Genomic DNA, 14034 nt, shown 5'->3' with positions numbered 1-14034 from the left:
GGTTCACCTTACTATTTCCTCTTCTTTGATGCAGTTTTGATATTTTTTCCATAATAAAAGTTTTTTGTTTTTTTTTCAAATTGATAGCCAACTAGTTACTAAGTGTGGACCAACTAGGTGCTAAATGCTGAATGAGGTTTACTTAATACATTTTTGCTCTTTTTATCAGCTTTTTAAAGTTTTCTACAAAAGTGTTAATGCTTCCACTGCAACTCCAGCATGGCATCTGCCCCAGCTTATGGCCCATTCATGCATTCATGTACCTAACTCTTAGTCCTTTTTGACCAAGATGTAAGTACTCAACGTGAGTAACTTGTTTCCTAACAACCTCGCGCTCTCCATGCAACTCAGGTTCTCATTGCCAGAGGCTAGGATAAAAATATAAGTTTCTTTTTCAGAGATGACTAGGACAGATAAGAGAAACAAATCAAATAAGCTTTACTACTTCTTTTCAGTGTCTTGTGCCTGGTATCTTTGGACACCAAAGGCTATAAATATTAATATGAAGCTGGTTGCAAAGCAGAAAAGTTTTATCAAGAGAAATTATTTCCTGCATCTTTATTTTTCTGAGGCTGGCTAGTTCCTTTTCTCATTGGCTACGTCTCTGATTTGTTGAAAAGAGCACTACTAAACTTAATAGGTTACTGAGTGGTTGAAAAGTTAATTTAGTTTGAAGTAAACATTTTAATTCAGAAGTATTACTGAATGCCTACTTACTGTGTTCATGACAGTATAATAGTGGTTATGTACTCTTCACAATATAACATTAATAATCCTACTTTCAAACTTAGGATACATAAAAAATTAATTTTGTCGTCTAACATTAGTTGACAGAAAAAAGAGTTGGAGATTTCTGTCACATAAAAAATAACGTAAATTTTTTTAAACTGCAAATTCTAAGCATGAGTTTTTCAGTAAGAGATTTTTAAACTAAAGATGAGGACACTGAATCCTCTCCAAAAGTTTTATGGTTATAACAATGGAGCAGCAGTTTCCTGAGTATAGATAACACTTACCTATGATAAAACATGCGAGCCATGCCCATTCTTTGCTTTTCCCCTCCTGACAGGACGTCTTTCCAGTCCATAATAGCATCCCATCCTTAAAAAAAAGAAAAAAAAGTATATGTATACATATATACATGTATATGTATATATATATGTGTGTGTATATATATATATATATATATATATGGATATATATGTTTGGATATACATAGATTTGAATATATGTATTTGGATATAGATATTTGGATACATATACATATATCTAAAAACATATATCCAAATCTATATCCATATATACATAGATATATAGATATATCTATATAGATATATAGATATAGATATATCTATATCTATATATTTATAGCATTTGTTTAACTGTTACTGTTTTTACCCTGGACAAGTGATCCTTGGCAAGTTTAAGTTATTAATATAATTAACATAATATTTTAATATTTTACAAAACATATACTTGGATAGAGAACCTCATGTATAAGCATTTTGTTTTAGATTTGATGTTTTTAATGGTAATAATTCTTTTTACTGACAAAACATCTAAGAATTCTAACTACTGACACTTTTAAAATTTGCTTCTGAATATCTCCAAGAGTTGGTGTACTCATTTTGGAGGGTGGTAGGAGAAAAGACCAACCAATTTGCATTCGCCTACTGCAAAGGCAGCAAAGCGTAAGTCAGGAACTAACTTAAATGGCTTTCATGTGCCTGGCATTTTATATGCGTTTTCGCATTATTTATTCTACAACCTTATAAGGCAATTATTATAAGTTGCATTTTGTAGGTGGGTTAACAGAAATTCATGGAGTAATTGACATTTCTAAGTTTACACAGCTAGATGTCAGAGCTAGGATTTATATGTAGGTCTGTGCCATCTCTTACAAAATCTTCCCTGCTGACTTTTTGTTGGATATTTATTCAAAAAGCAAAGCTATTATTTAAAAGAAAAATAGGTTAGACCTATACATACTGATATAGAAATGTCTCCAGATTTCTTTTAATATGGAAAACCAAGTTGCTGAGCTGTATGTGTCATTTTCTTGGGTAAACTTCCAGGAATGTTTTATCTATTTAAAAACATATCCTTATAAATTAATAGTAGGGAAAAAAAATCGAAATGCCATCTGATTTAAAGTTCTTGCTTCTATTGAAAACTGTTGAAATAAAATTTGCTCTATGACTGAATTTTATAGCATTTATGAAACATAAGTGAGGATTTGAAAACTAGGGTCAGATTGCTACATAGTGGAGAAATATTCTGGGCTTAAATATTTTACCCTGCCAACTAAATGAAATGGCACAAGACAAAAGAGTTAGGTCAAAGGAAATTTTAGCTTTGTTTATTTAAATAAATCATATCCTTTGTTCCACTAAACCCAAAAGTTTTGGTAGGCAATATTGCTTAATTACAGAACACATAAATCAGAACTCTGAGACATATCACCTCTGATGCTTATTTAGTGAGACTAAGACAGGTAAGAAGAGAATAGTTTTCCTGCTTCCTAGAGAAGTACAAACAGCTTTAGCTCATGTTCATTTGTTAACATTTCTACTCCCTTTCTACTTTGTAACCTCTTTGATGGAATGAAACACAGTTTTTAACTCCATCTTTAAGTAAAGCAAAGCATTTCTCTAAGCAAGATATTAGCTAAACAGAATTTCAGTAGGTTTCTTCCAAAGTAAGTGAAGTCCTTGCAAATTTAAGCGCTTTCCTGCTTTGCTTGAAAACATATTTCATGTTTTAAGGATTAAGTGGATTTCCTTGGAATTTTCTTTTTTTTTTATGTCTAAGGATATAACAATTATTACTAGTATCTAAGAAACTAGGAAATAGCATAGCACAGTGGCATATTGAGTATAAAACACTGACTTTCAAGTCAGGTCTGTTTGAATCCCTATTTCACCATTTGCTGTAGGCCGTTGGGGAGTGTATTAAACTTCTGAATTTCATCTGTAAAAGGAGGTTAGTAAAACCCACATCATTGGGCAGTTGTAAGTATTAAATAAGATGACTGTAAATTGCTTAATATGTTATATTCTGCATAGCAAGCACTCAATAAACCATAGCAATTACTATTACATTATTAAAGTTGAAACATTCTTAAAAACAATTCTAGAAATTCTTGATGAAGTCTAAAAACATAAAATAGCCCACATTTATCATAAATTTCTATTTTGATTATTGGATTTCAAATTTACCCAAAATAATTGACCCAAGATTAATATGCAGCATTTATTCAGTCACAGTGTTTTGATACTGGGAACGAATTGACCATAGGAAACAAAAAGACAACCTGCTTTCCATATTCATAAATTATGTTATTACAAACACCATAAAAATAAACATAATAACATCTCTCTTGTCTGCCTCATTTGTTTATTGTAAGGGTCAAATAAAATAATATATGTGAAATTTCTATGTAAAATATCAAGTACCATTACACAAAGACAAAATAGTATAGTATCAATATTACAACTAGTGATATTACCATTAGCTACTAGTTCTTATGTGTTTATTATGTGGCACTGTTCTAAATGCTTACAAAGAGTCTTCTTTAATCTTTACAGAATCCTTATAAGGTAGATATTTAGCTCCATTTACAGTTGAAGATACAAAGAACTGTGCCAATTAAGATTTGATTTCAGAAGTCTGACTTTAAACTTACATTCTTACTTCTTACAGAAGAAGTACTACCCTGTTTCTTCTGATAATATAACGGGGATAGGAAACAGAAGATAAAACCCATGCAAAATTAAATCTAGAATTCTGGTTTGTTATCTCAGTAGTTTTTCTAGGATATCAAATGATATGTTACCAAGTTATTTGGAAGTATGACTATTACAAAGCAATTCTCTTTTAAGTTCACACATATAACTGCTATTCCTACTCTTTCAAAAACGTCTTACACCGAAAAAACCACAGTATAGAAGTTCCCATATTTTATTTCATTCTCTACATGCTTGAAAGAGAAAAATATGTATTGGTAAGACTGTGGGTATGAAAACCAAAAAGAAGTTCCATGACAACTACTTCTGAAATTACTAAGTTTAATGTAAATTGAGAACTTGGCAGGGAAATATTTCTCTCACAGATTGACAATGGCCTTAGGAACACTTATAATTCAAATATGAAAGAAAAAAAAACTTTTTTCAAATGCTAATAGCAGACTCAATAAAAAGCCTAGTGTGCTGCATGAAACATAAAACAAAAAGAAAAGAGAATGCCAATAATGGAAAAGCAATAAAAGTTGGAAACTCTATCTTTCCTTGTGTGCTAATATTCCAACAATAGCATATATTCAAAATAAAGCAGATACAAGTTTATTTTTAAAAAACAAAGTTAAACGCATTAAAAAAAAGCAATAATAGAACTCACCTCCTTCTCTCTGAACTATATGATACAGGTGGACATTGTGTAGGATGCATTCCAGATCGTGGTCTGTATAGCCTTTATCATGCATGTCATCCACTGAATCCGGATAAATGACTTGATCTCGGAGACTCCCAAGAGACATGTATGGCCTAAAACACACCAAACGCACACGAATCCAAGCATAAAGTCAGTTTCATTTACTCAGTGTGACATCCCGGTGGTCTGAAAACTCCACAGCAGACTTTAAATACCACATTTCCAGGAATGTATTTATTTTCTAGTGATGAGTATTTCTCTCTCAGGCATGGCAGCATAACACACTGTTATGCTCCCGTAAAAATGTTTTGAGACATAGCCAGAAGGAAAGTGTTCTATTGCAAAATCTAACAAGAGATAATGGGACATTTTCAGCACAGAAATACATATTTGTCTTGCTATATTTTATAAATGTTGCTTCTGTATTTCATCTAATATTATTTAGTTAAAATTATAAAATTTAAGGTTTTGACCCAGCAATGTGAACAAAATTTTTTTTTAAATGCCATTCATAATAAGAGAAATGCAAATTAAAACTACACTGAGTTTCATGCTTATCAGATTGGCAAAAGTTCAAAAGAAACAGGTACTCTGATACGATGGTGAAAATGCAAAATGGTACAACCCTTTGGAGGGGATTTAGCAAACCAAAATATTTGGCCTTTCACCCACTTCAAGGGATTTACTCTGAAGACATACTTCCAAAACTATCAACAACAACAAAAATACATAAGGTTATCCATAGCAGCATTATCTGTAATTGCAAAATATTGAAAACAATATAAATGGCCATACAAAGGAGATTGACTGAATAAACTATAGTTCCTGCAGTATGCAGCTGTAAAACAGTGTGGAAGATCTCTGTGAATGGACACAGTGATTTTCGTAAGACATTGTTAGGTTGAAAAGCAAAGTGCAAAGATACATGTATAGCAGGGTTTCTCAACTGCAGTATTTACATATTTAACCAGATACTTTTTTTGTTGTTATTGAGGGCTATCTTGTATATTGTAGGATAGTTTGTTCAGCATATCTGGTCTGTGAAAAAAAAAATCTCCCAATATTATTCCCTGAGGGAAGAACCATCCCATTTGAGAACCACTGATAAATACAGGCATCGTTTGGTATCCGCTGGGGGATTTTGTAAATAGCTGTTATACTGTATTGTTTAGGGAATAATTACAAGAAAATAGTCTATACATGTTCAGTGCAGATGCAACCATTGTAGGCCTAACAACATGGTACACATCAGCATCAACATACTATCTTTTTTTAAAAATATTTTTGATCCTTAGTTGGTTGAATCCTTGGATGCAGAACCAGTGGATACAAAGGACTAACTGTAGTATGCTACCTTTATGTAAAATAAAAGCAAAATGAGACAATATACATTTATCTGCTTATATTTGCAAAAGGAAACGGGGAAGGGTTTGCTTACATTTACAAAAGGAAACAACAGTAAACCAGAAACGAATGCAACTGTTGCCTACCGGAGATAAGAGGAACAAGTCAGAATGGGTAGGGGAGGAGTGACTCAAGTATCCTTTCTATATAGTTTTTACTTTTAGAACCATGTAAAAATGGCATTACTAAAAAAAAAAAAAAAATTAAATTAAACCAATAAGGATGAAGCAACCCTAAACTGAATACAAACAGAAACAAATGAATGAATAGTATATCAATGAATAACGTTAACTCCACAGAAAGGGGAGGAGTACCTGATCCAAGTAACTATGACCTGGCTACATAATTTCTGCTGAACATCAAAAGAACCACAAAGAAATCTTAAACCTTATTTGGTAAATTTCTTGTTGGTAATAATATAGGCATAATAATCTGGAACTATTTTATGTATGTTGAAGGACTGACCAAATAAGTAAACATTTTGATAATGTTAGGAGCTAGGATTCTCACTGTGGAAGAAGGAAGATACAAATATGGAATATGGGCATGCATGGGAAAAAACTGTAATATTTAATTAGAAGTAGAGTATCAGTATGAATTCATAACTTTTTAACAAAAAATTTATTTCCTAGCTCTGTCTACAATGAGTACATCCTGATATTATCTTTTGAAAAGGACACAATACCATTTAGGTAATATACTGGGTTGAATTGTGGACCCAAAAAGATATGCCCAAATCCTAACCCCTGATATTTGTGAATGTGACCTTATTTGGAAAAAGGGTCTTTGCAGATATAATTGAGTTAAAGGATCTTGGGATGAGATAATCCTGGATTAACCAGATGGGCACTAAATAATCAATGCCCTTATAAGAAGAGGAGAAACACAGAAAGAAAGTCATGTGAACACAGAGGCAAAGATTGGAGTTACTCTGTCACAGGCCAGGGAATTCCTGGCACCACCAGAAAAGCTGGAAGGGGCAAGAAAAGATTCTCCCCTAGAGCTTTCAGAGGGAGAATGGCCCTGCCGACACTTTGATTTTTGACTCCTGGCCTCTAGGACTGTGAAAAAATTAATTTCTATTGTTGTAAACCACCACGTTTTTTTGGTTACAGCAGATCTTGAGCACTAATACAGGTAATAATTCTTGCAAAAAATGTGTAACCTGAATCAAATCATGAAAAATTATTAGACAAACCCAAACTGAGGAAATTTCTTGAAAAATAAAACAACACCAACAGTCCTGCACTCTTTACAAATATCCATGTCGTAAAAAACAAAGGCAGAGATACTCCTGAGAGACTGAAGCAACATGGCAACTCAAAATGCAATGTATGATGCTGGATGGAGAAAAAACAAGTTACTATAAAGAATAGTATTACGAGAATTGGCAAAATTTGAATATGAAAAGTTGCTGGAGGAGGTCATGAGAGGACATGACCACTGGCTGACCTATGAGCTGGACCTGACCAAATCCGAGGTGCCTCACCCCCATCCCTTTCCCACGGCTAGAGCCATTTCCAAGGACACAGCCCTGAGAGAGCAATGTGATGTTGCGACCTTCTGGATGGTATACGTGACTGAACCCAGTTAAGACTTCTACATGAACTTTTAAGATTCTGGTGGGTTAGGGCAGAGGTTTACTCATTTTATGGCTGCCTGAGACAATACTTAATAGGTAAGTTTCCTTGCTTATTAAAACTGCCACCTCCCAATCTGGAATAGTCTGTCTCTTTCTTTGGTCTCTCCTTGCCCTCCATGTAGGGAACCAGTTTGCAAACTAACAACAGTATGTTTAGATAATAATATTATAGCAATGTTAATTTTCATTAATTTGATCATTGTATTATGGTGACGTTAGAGAAAAGCCTTGCTCTTTGAAAAAAATACACTAAAGTAGTTAAGGGTGAAGATTTATGATTACTGCAACTTAAAAAAAAGTGTGTGTGTGTGTGTGTGTGTGTGTGTGTGTGTGAGAGAGAGAGATGAAGCTTTTATATAGAAAATGTGTTCTGTAGATTAACTGTCCACCTATTACCCACAATATGCAAATAATTTAGTTGAAGGATAGATGGCACAAGGTTATTTTATTTCACATTTAACTAGCATTTGAAAATTAAAATACTTATATTCAATTATACCTATATATTCATATAAGATTTTTTAATTAGTCTTTAAAAATATAAAGGATCTCTGGTCATATTTTAAAAATTGAGATATAATTCACATGTCATAAAATGTACCTTTTTAAAGTATAAAATTCAGTGATATTTAGCATCTTCAGTGATTTTTAGTATTTTTAGTGTCATGCAACTGTATATATATGTATGTATGTACATACATATATATATATAATTAATGGAGTACCACTTAGTTCACTGGAGCAATTTATGGGGCCTCAAAAGTATCAATAGGCATTAAGGCTGCCAAACGCTTTCTTGTAAGAGGAATTTGGAGGGGCATAACTTTGTAATTTCTTTAAAAGGCTAATTTAATATTACTCGTGACTTTTTTTTACACCTTTTGAAATCTGTCAATTTTTGATGAACAAATATGGCAATTTATCTCATAAGGGCTCTTAACCATAAGACAAAGTAAAATAATTAAATTATGTTTTGCAATGCTTCATTTCTTATTGAGTTTTAAGTTTAGTGTTTTGAATATGTACTCTTGAAATAAAAACAAAGTCAAAACAAAAAGGAATCATGGCTTTAGCTACTAAGGTTTTTAAAAAATATTCAATTAGCATGAGATTCAAATAAAATGTCAAACCATAAACATTTTATGATACTAAGTGAAGAACTGCAAATGTGTGCCATAACATGTTATTGCAGCTCTTGTTACTCAAAATGATATAATACATTATGAAAATTGCTACTTTGAAAATTTATGTGAAGGGAAGGCTTCTAGTACTGTGAAAAATTAATTTGAAGAAATTATACAAAAAAGTTTTATAAAACTATATAGTCATTAAAGACAACTATAAATATAGCTTTATTTAAGTTCCATTTTCTCTCAATTATTGTTTAATAATGTGAAACGGTAGAAAATAACACATTCTATATGTGTATAATGAAGTACATAGCAAAACTAAGGATACTCTAATAGCTTTTGTTAATATGATTATTTAAAAATATTATTATGAGTTAATGTTACCACTGAATTCTCTAAAAAGGTTATATCAATAAAATTTGGTATGATGTTGAATCTATTTGAAAGCAGAAAGAAATGAGGACCCTATATCCAAGGTTTCTATGATTAGGTTGCCATGTGATCCTCTATCCAACTCAAAGGCCTGGAATTTAACTTTTTAGGCTAGCTCAAGTTTCTCTAGTCCTAACACAGTTATACATAATTGATAAGCACTTAAAGTACCCTTTACTAAACTTTCCTTTCTAGATATATAGACCTAGTCAGATTATCTTCTAAATATTTCAGATATACCAATTACCACGTCAGAATGTTCCTAGCTTACTTCCTCTGGCCATCAGAAAGGGAATCATGTAACATACGCAGTAAAAGCAACAATAATAACAAAAAATATTGCTTATAATTAGTAGCTAACAAAAAAGAAACATTACCTAGTTTTAATTAACTTTCTCTAAGTAAAATTCAAAATCACCTTTATTTGTTGTGGAAAATACATAGGAATAAATCTATAGGTATCACGTTATAATTTAAATAATTAACATTATTTAAACAATTATCATCAAACAATTATCAAGTTGTTTTTCTTTCTAATCTAAAATTCCTTCAAATGCACCTATAATTAAACCTTAGTTATAACGGTAAAATTATTTGAGATCAAATACATTGCCAGAGAGCATGGCGCTTTACAGTTATATTACAAATGTGTACTTTTATAATTTGTATTATACTTGACACTTTTATGTTCATTTAAATATCTGAAAATTTATGATTTTTTTGGTTAAAATGCACTGAATTTATTGGGTTTTATATTTGTATATTTTTATATTATTCTCTATTTTTTTCTTAATGGAGACAAAAGTAGAAAGAAAGAGAAAGCATGGAAAAATGTTAGTACGTCTTTGTGCTTGGAGTCTCTGGAATGAACACCCAAAATGCTAAATATTTCAGAGTCATCAAGATTTTAATTATGAACAATACTGATAAAAGTTTCATTGCAATTTATATTTAAGGCATGTGTTAAGTTTAAGAATAAGGTACAGCTAAGCACTGCTATGTTGCCATAGTAATAAGAAGTTAGCAATCTGAAAGCCATAAAATCTAGCTATTAATAATTCATATAAAGGTACATGCTGGAACCACGCATGTAATCCGACTTTTTCACGAACAGCAAGAACAAGATTTGAGTCCCCAATGTATAATTAATTTCTAATATTCTTAAATAAATATGCTGCAAAGGGATAAAAAGAGATATTTTCACTTAACTGAAGAGATATTTACTTATTATTGAAATTATATTTTTTGGATAAGAATTTCTAGGTGCCAAAGCAAAGATGTGCACATCTTTTCAAGAGCAGGGACTTATTTCCATGTCATAAAAATAATGTTAGTGGAATAATCAAAGTATCAGCAAGCTAATAAGAGTATAAGTTGTGTACAAGTCAACTTTGTTAAAAGTATTTATCTTTATATTAGATTACTGTATGAAATTTCTGATATTTGACCTATTGACCTTTAAAAATTGCAATTCCATAAGGCTTAACAAAATAATTGACTCATAGATGAGGAAAACTTAGATGAAAAATTTTTTTCCATTATTATTTTTATATATTAGCCCATAGAAGAGTTACATATGAAAAAAAAATGTATCCCAAGCAATAGAAAGGTATAGGAAACCATTTTTACATTCATTAATTTATTCAATTATTCATCCAATGTTCATTGTAGTTACAATATGCCAATAGGCATTCTCCAGATTTATTAATAGCAGAATACCACCAGTGTGTAAAGAGACATGCAGATGCCATTTCTAGCTTATATTCTATAAAAATTTGCTCAACAGTGATAACATGGGCAAAGTCTGTTCCAGTAACAACTCCCACTCTCCAAGACCATATTTGTCTAATTTGGGGTAGCCAAACCAGTGTATGTGTAACCTGTTAGGTATGGGGCTCCACGAGTAGGCCTGAATTCAGCTGTATCACATTCTCCCTTTATTCCAGTGGCCCTATCAGAGCAACATTCCACTCAGGCAATGGCCTGGCTAGCCTATGTCTTACTTAAATAAACACACTCCTTGTCCTCCAGAGGATTTCCCTATCTGTGTTTTGGCACCTAGAGGCCCATTAAGAATGAAAAAGTCCAAAAGCTAGAGACCCAGAGGAAAATAATGATCAAGATATAATATTTAAACTAGCATTTCTCCATATTCTTACTTAGGTTCTTTTCCAAACCACACCCTCATTTTATAATCCGAGATCCGAAGCCAAAAGAAGAAAAGCCAGGATCTCACTGAAAATACTTTACTGACTATGAGGGCATCCTCTCTTCCATGGAGAAAGGAGGCAAATTAGGTCTTCTAATCTCCCTCTGATCGCATGTGTTTTCTGGTTCTTTTAATAGCCATTATCTGGTTTTATATATGTGGATTAAATGATGTTGTTATATAACATAGTTCTCCTGCCCCTGCAAAGAGGATGTCCTGGATTTGGAAGGCATTCACAGAGACAATTCAAAAGGAAGTTCAGATTTTGAAATATATACACAACTCAATTGACAAATGTACATTTTAACGTGCAGTTTAGTTGTGCCAATGTTGGTTTTATTGGTGTTAAGTGTTCTGTCCATTCTGCTGAATCTCCTAAAACAAAAGATAGTCTTTGCTCTGTTGCAAAAACAATGTCTTCTTTTGGCAACATACAGTGTAAATAATGATTTTTTTTATGCCATAATGCATCATGAAAATTAACATTGTTTGTGCTATAGCTCTGCAAAAAGTGATTAAATTTAAGGACAATATTGAGAGAGTATCTAAAATTTTACAGAGAAATGGGTTTTAGAAGAATTGTAAAAAAATAGAGAACATATTCTAATTTGAAAGTTATGTGAACATAGTTTACTTTAAAGGAATTTCACTTTCATACAAGAATATAGCTTCTTTCATATTAACATAAACCCATGACAACCAAGTACCTATGCTAAACTTGATGCTAAAATTGGCTTGAATTACCCTCCACTCCCAGCATTATAAGGACCTCTGCTTCCAAACAATAGCTTCATGTTAGTACAGATTCAGCATACCAAACAAACCACCTTAGCTGGTTATACTCACTTGCAAGGTCAGGCAAGAGAATAGTCATTTTTCAGAGACATGTCCCCTACTGCAGGCAATAACCAAGACAAAGAGATTTGAGTCAGACACACCTAAGTTCAAATGTTACTTCCAACATTTATCAGCTGGATGACTTCAACCTTTCCAAGTTTTCTTACTTATAAAATAAGGATACTAACACCAATCTTATGGGTTGTCATAAAGAAAAATTAGAAACGTACAATATATGTAAAATAGTGATTAGTACACAGTAATTGCTTGACGCATTGTAAATTAATAATAATATAAAAGCAACAGGCCAAAGATGCTTGTTGAAGACGTCCTAGGATCTATCAATTATCAAAAGGTCATAAGAGTCTCAAAATAAAAATTTAAAAAATACATAGACTACATTATTAAAGTCATGAGTAAAAATGCCATCAAAGAAAAAACAGAGTAAATGCTGGCACTTTTAAAAGCTGAAATTTCATGTCTTAGTTGAAGAAAAATATTTGAAGAATATGGACATTTTTAAAAGTGAATGCAAACTGCAAAAGAATGATAGTCTGTTATTTCCCATAAATTTGTGGCAGTGCTAGAGAGACTTTAATTATTATGATTGTCTGAGAAAATATTTAAGGTCAAATAGTGGGTTTTTTAAATCACAGATGTTTTTAATATGATTATTTTACTAATCTGAAAATAAGAGGTGGTGAATACAAAGGGCCAGTATCCAAAGATTAGGTGTATTCTAACCCTGGCTCTGAACTGCTGTGTAACTGTAAGTATTAAAGTCTCTAATCCCTTTGAACTCCAATTTAATTATTTAAAATATTCTACTTAGCATGACTTATGCACAGCATAATCAATATGTATTGTTCATACACTAAAAGACAGAAGTCAAGTTGTCTATATTTAATTTGCTGCACAATCTAATTAGTCATGGTATCATTCATGCATACAAACAAATTTAGGATTTTTATGATACATTAAATTTTAAAATGGGATTCAGAACTATTTTGTTAGGCAGCGTTTACATTTAGTCTAGAAGATAAGTAATATGGTACGACTTGAATACACTACTCTATGAATGAAGTAGTTAGCAAACAAATACTGGTAAAGCTGGTACATGAAATGTTATTTATAATTTCCGAATATCTTCTGACGTAAGAGAACAAAAAATGAGTGCTGTAGAAGCAAATTACTGTCATCTTTTGTTATGTTTTTCACAAAGCATTAATGGACTAAAATTTAACATATAAGACTGTGTCATTTACTCATAAAAAGGAGATGAGCTCCTTAGGTAGAAACTTAGGGAAATAGCAGACTCCCAAAGTACTAGAAAACTTTGAATTCAAAGAACTTCAGGTAAAAGAACATGAGCAATGCTTAAGGACCTATAGGATGGACATTATTACTTGCAGTATGTACTGATGACATAATATTAATGAGGATGAGTTTAATCAATATTTGCTTTTCCCTGCTTGGTGTAATGGAGGGAGGGTAGATAGGACAGCACTGCTTAGAAAGGTCAAAAAAAACAAAAATGAAAAATTATGCTTACTTGAATCTGTGGCATTTCTGATCTATTTAGATATTGGAGAAATATCCAATTTATGACAACTGTTAAAATCTTAAACAACTTTCACACCCAGGTCAAATGACACTATTTTCTGTCATATTTTTCCTCCTTTTCAACATCTATTGCATTTCTTGCCTTTCTTGAGGAAGTTATTTTGGCTTTTATTGTAAATTGCATGTTTTGTTTAAAACCAAATTTGACATAAGCAACATACTGCAAGTAACTGTCTTCCTCATTGTTTATCCACTGTAGTATCTTATAGCAGAGCTTTAATACTGGTTAAAATTTAAAAAAAGAAAAACAAGAATAGAGCATTGACAAATAATAAAGTACAATAATTTCCTCACTATATGAAGTACAATATCTCAGTGATTCCATCCCC

General features: G+C 31.9%; 1 protein-coding gene across 3 annotated transcripts in view; it reads right to left on the bottom strand.

The window, feature by feature from the left end:
• Nucleotides 1–14034, bottom strand: part of ABCD2 (ATP binding cassette subfamily D member 2) — a 116556-nt gene that overhangs the window by 76228 nt on the left and 26294 nt on the right. For all 3 annotated transcript variants that reach the window (XM_074325836.1, XM_019736340.2, XM_019736330.2), the window contains exons 7-8: nt 4396–4541; nt 1017–1101 (exon numbers count right to left, since the gene is read on the bottom strand). In XM_074325836.1, coding sequence (XP_074181937.1) covers nt 1017–1101; nt 4396–4541 — 231 coding nt within the window. The remainder of the gene's footprint in view (nt 1–1016; nt 1102–4395; nt 4542–14034) is intronic.

The sequence above is a fragment of the Rhinolophus sinicus genome, linkage group LG02 (assembly GCF_036562045.2).
Source record: "Rhinolophus sinicus isolate RSC01 linkage group LG02, ASM3656204v1, whole genome shotgun sequence".
Taxonomy (NCBI): domain Eukaryota; kingdom Metazoa; phylum Chordata; class Mammalia; order Chiroptera; family Rhinolophidae; genus Rhinolophus; species Rhinolophus sinicus.
The sequence above is the reverse complement of the archived record's forward strand: the minus strand, read 5'-3'. Positions and strand labels throughout refer to the sequence as shown.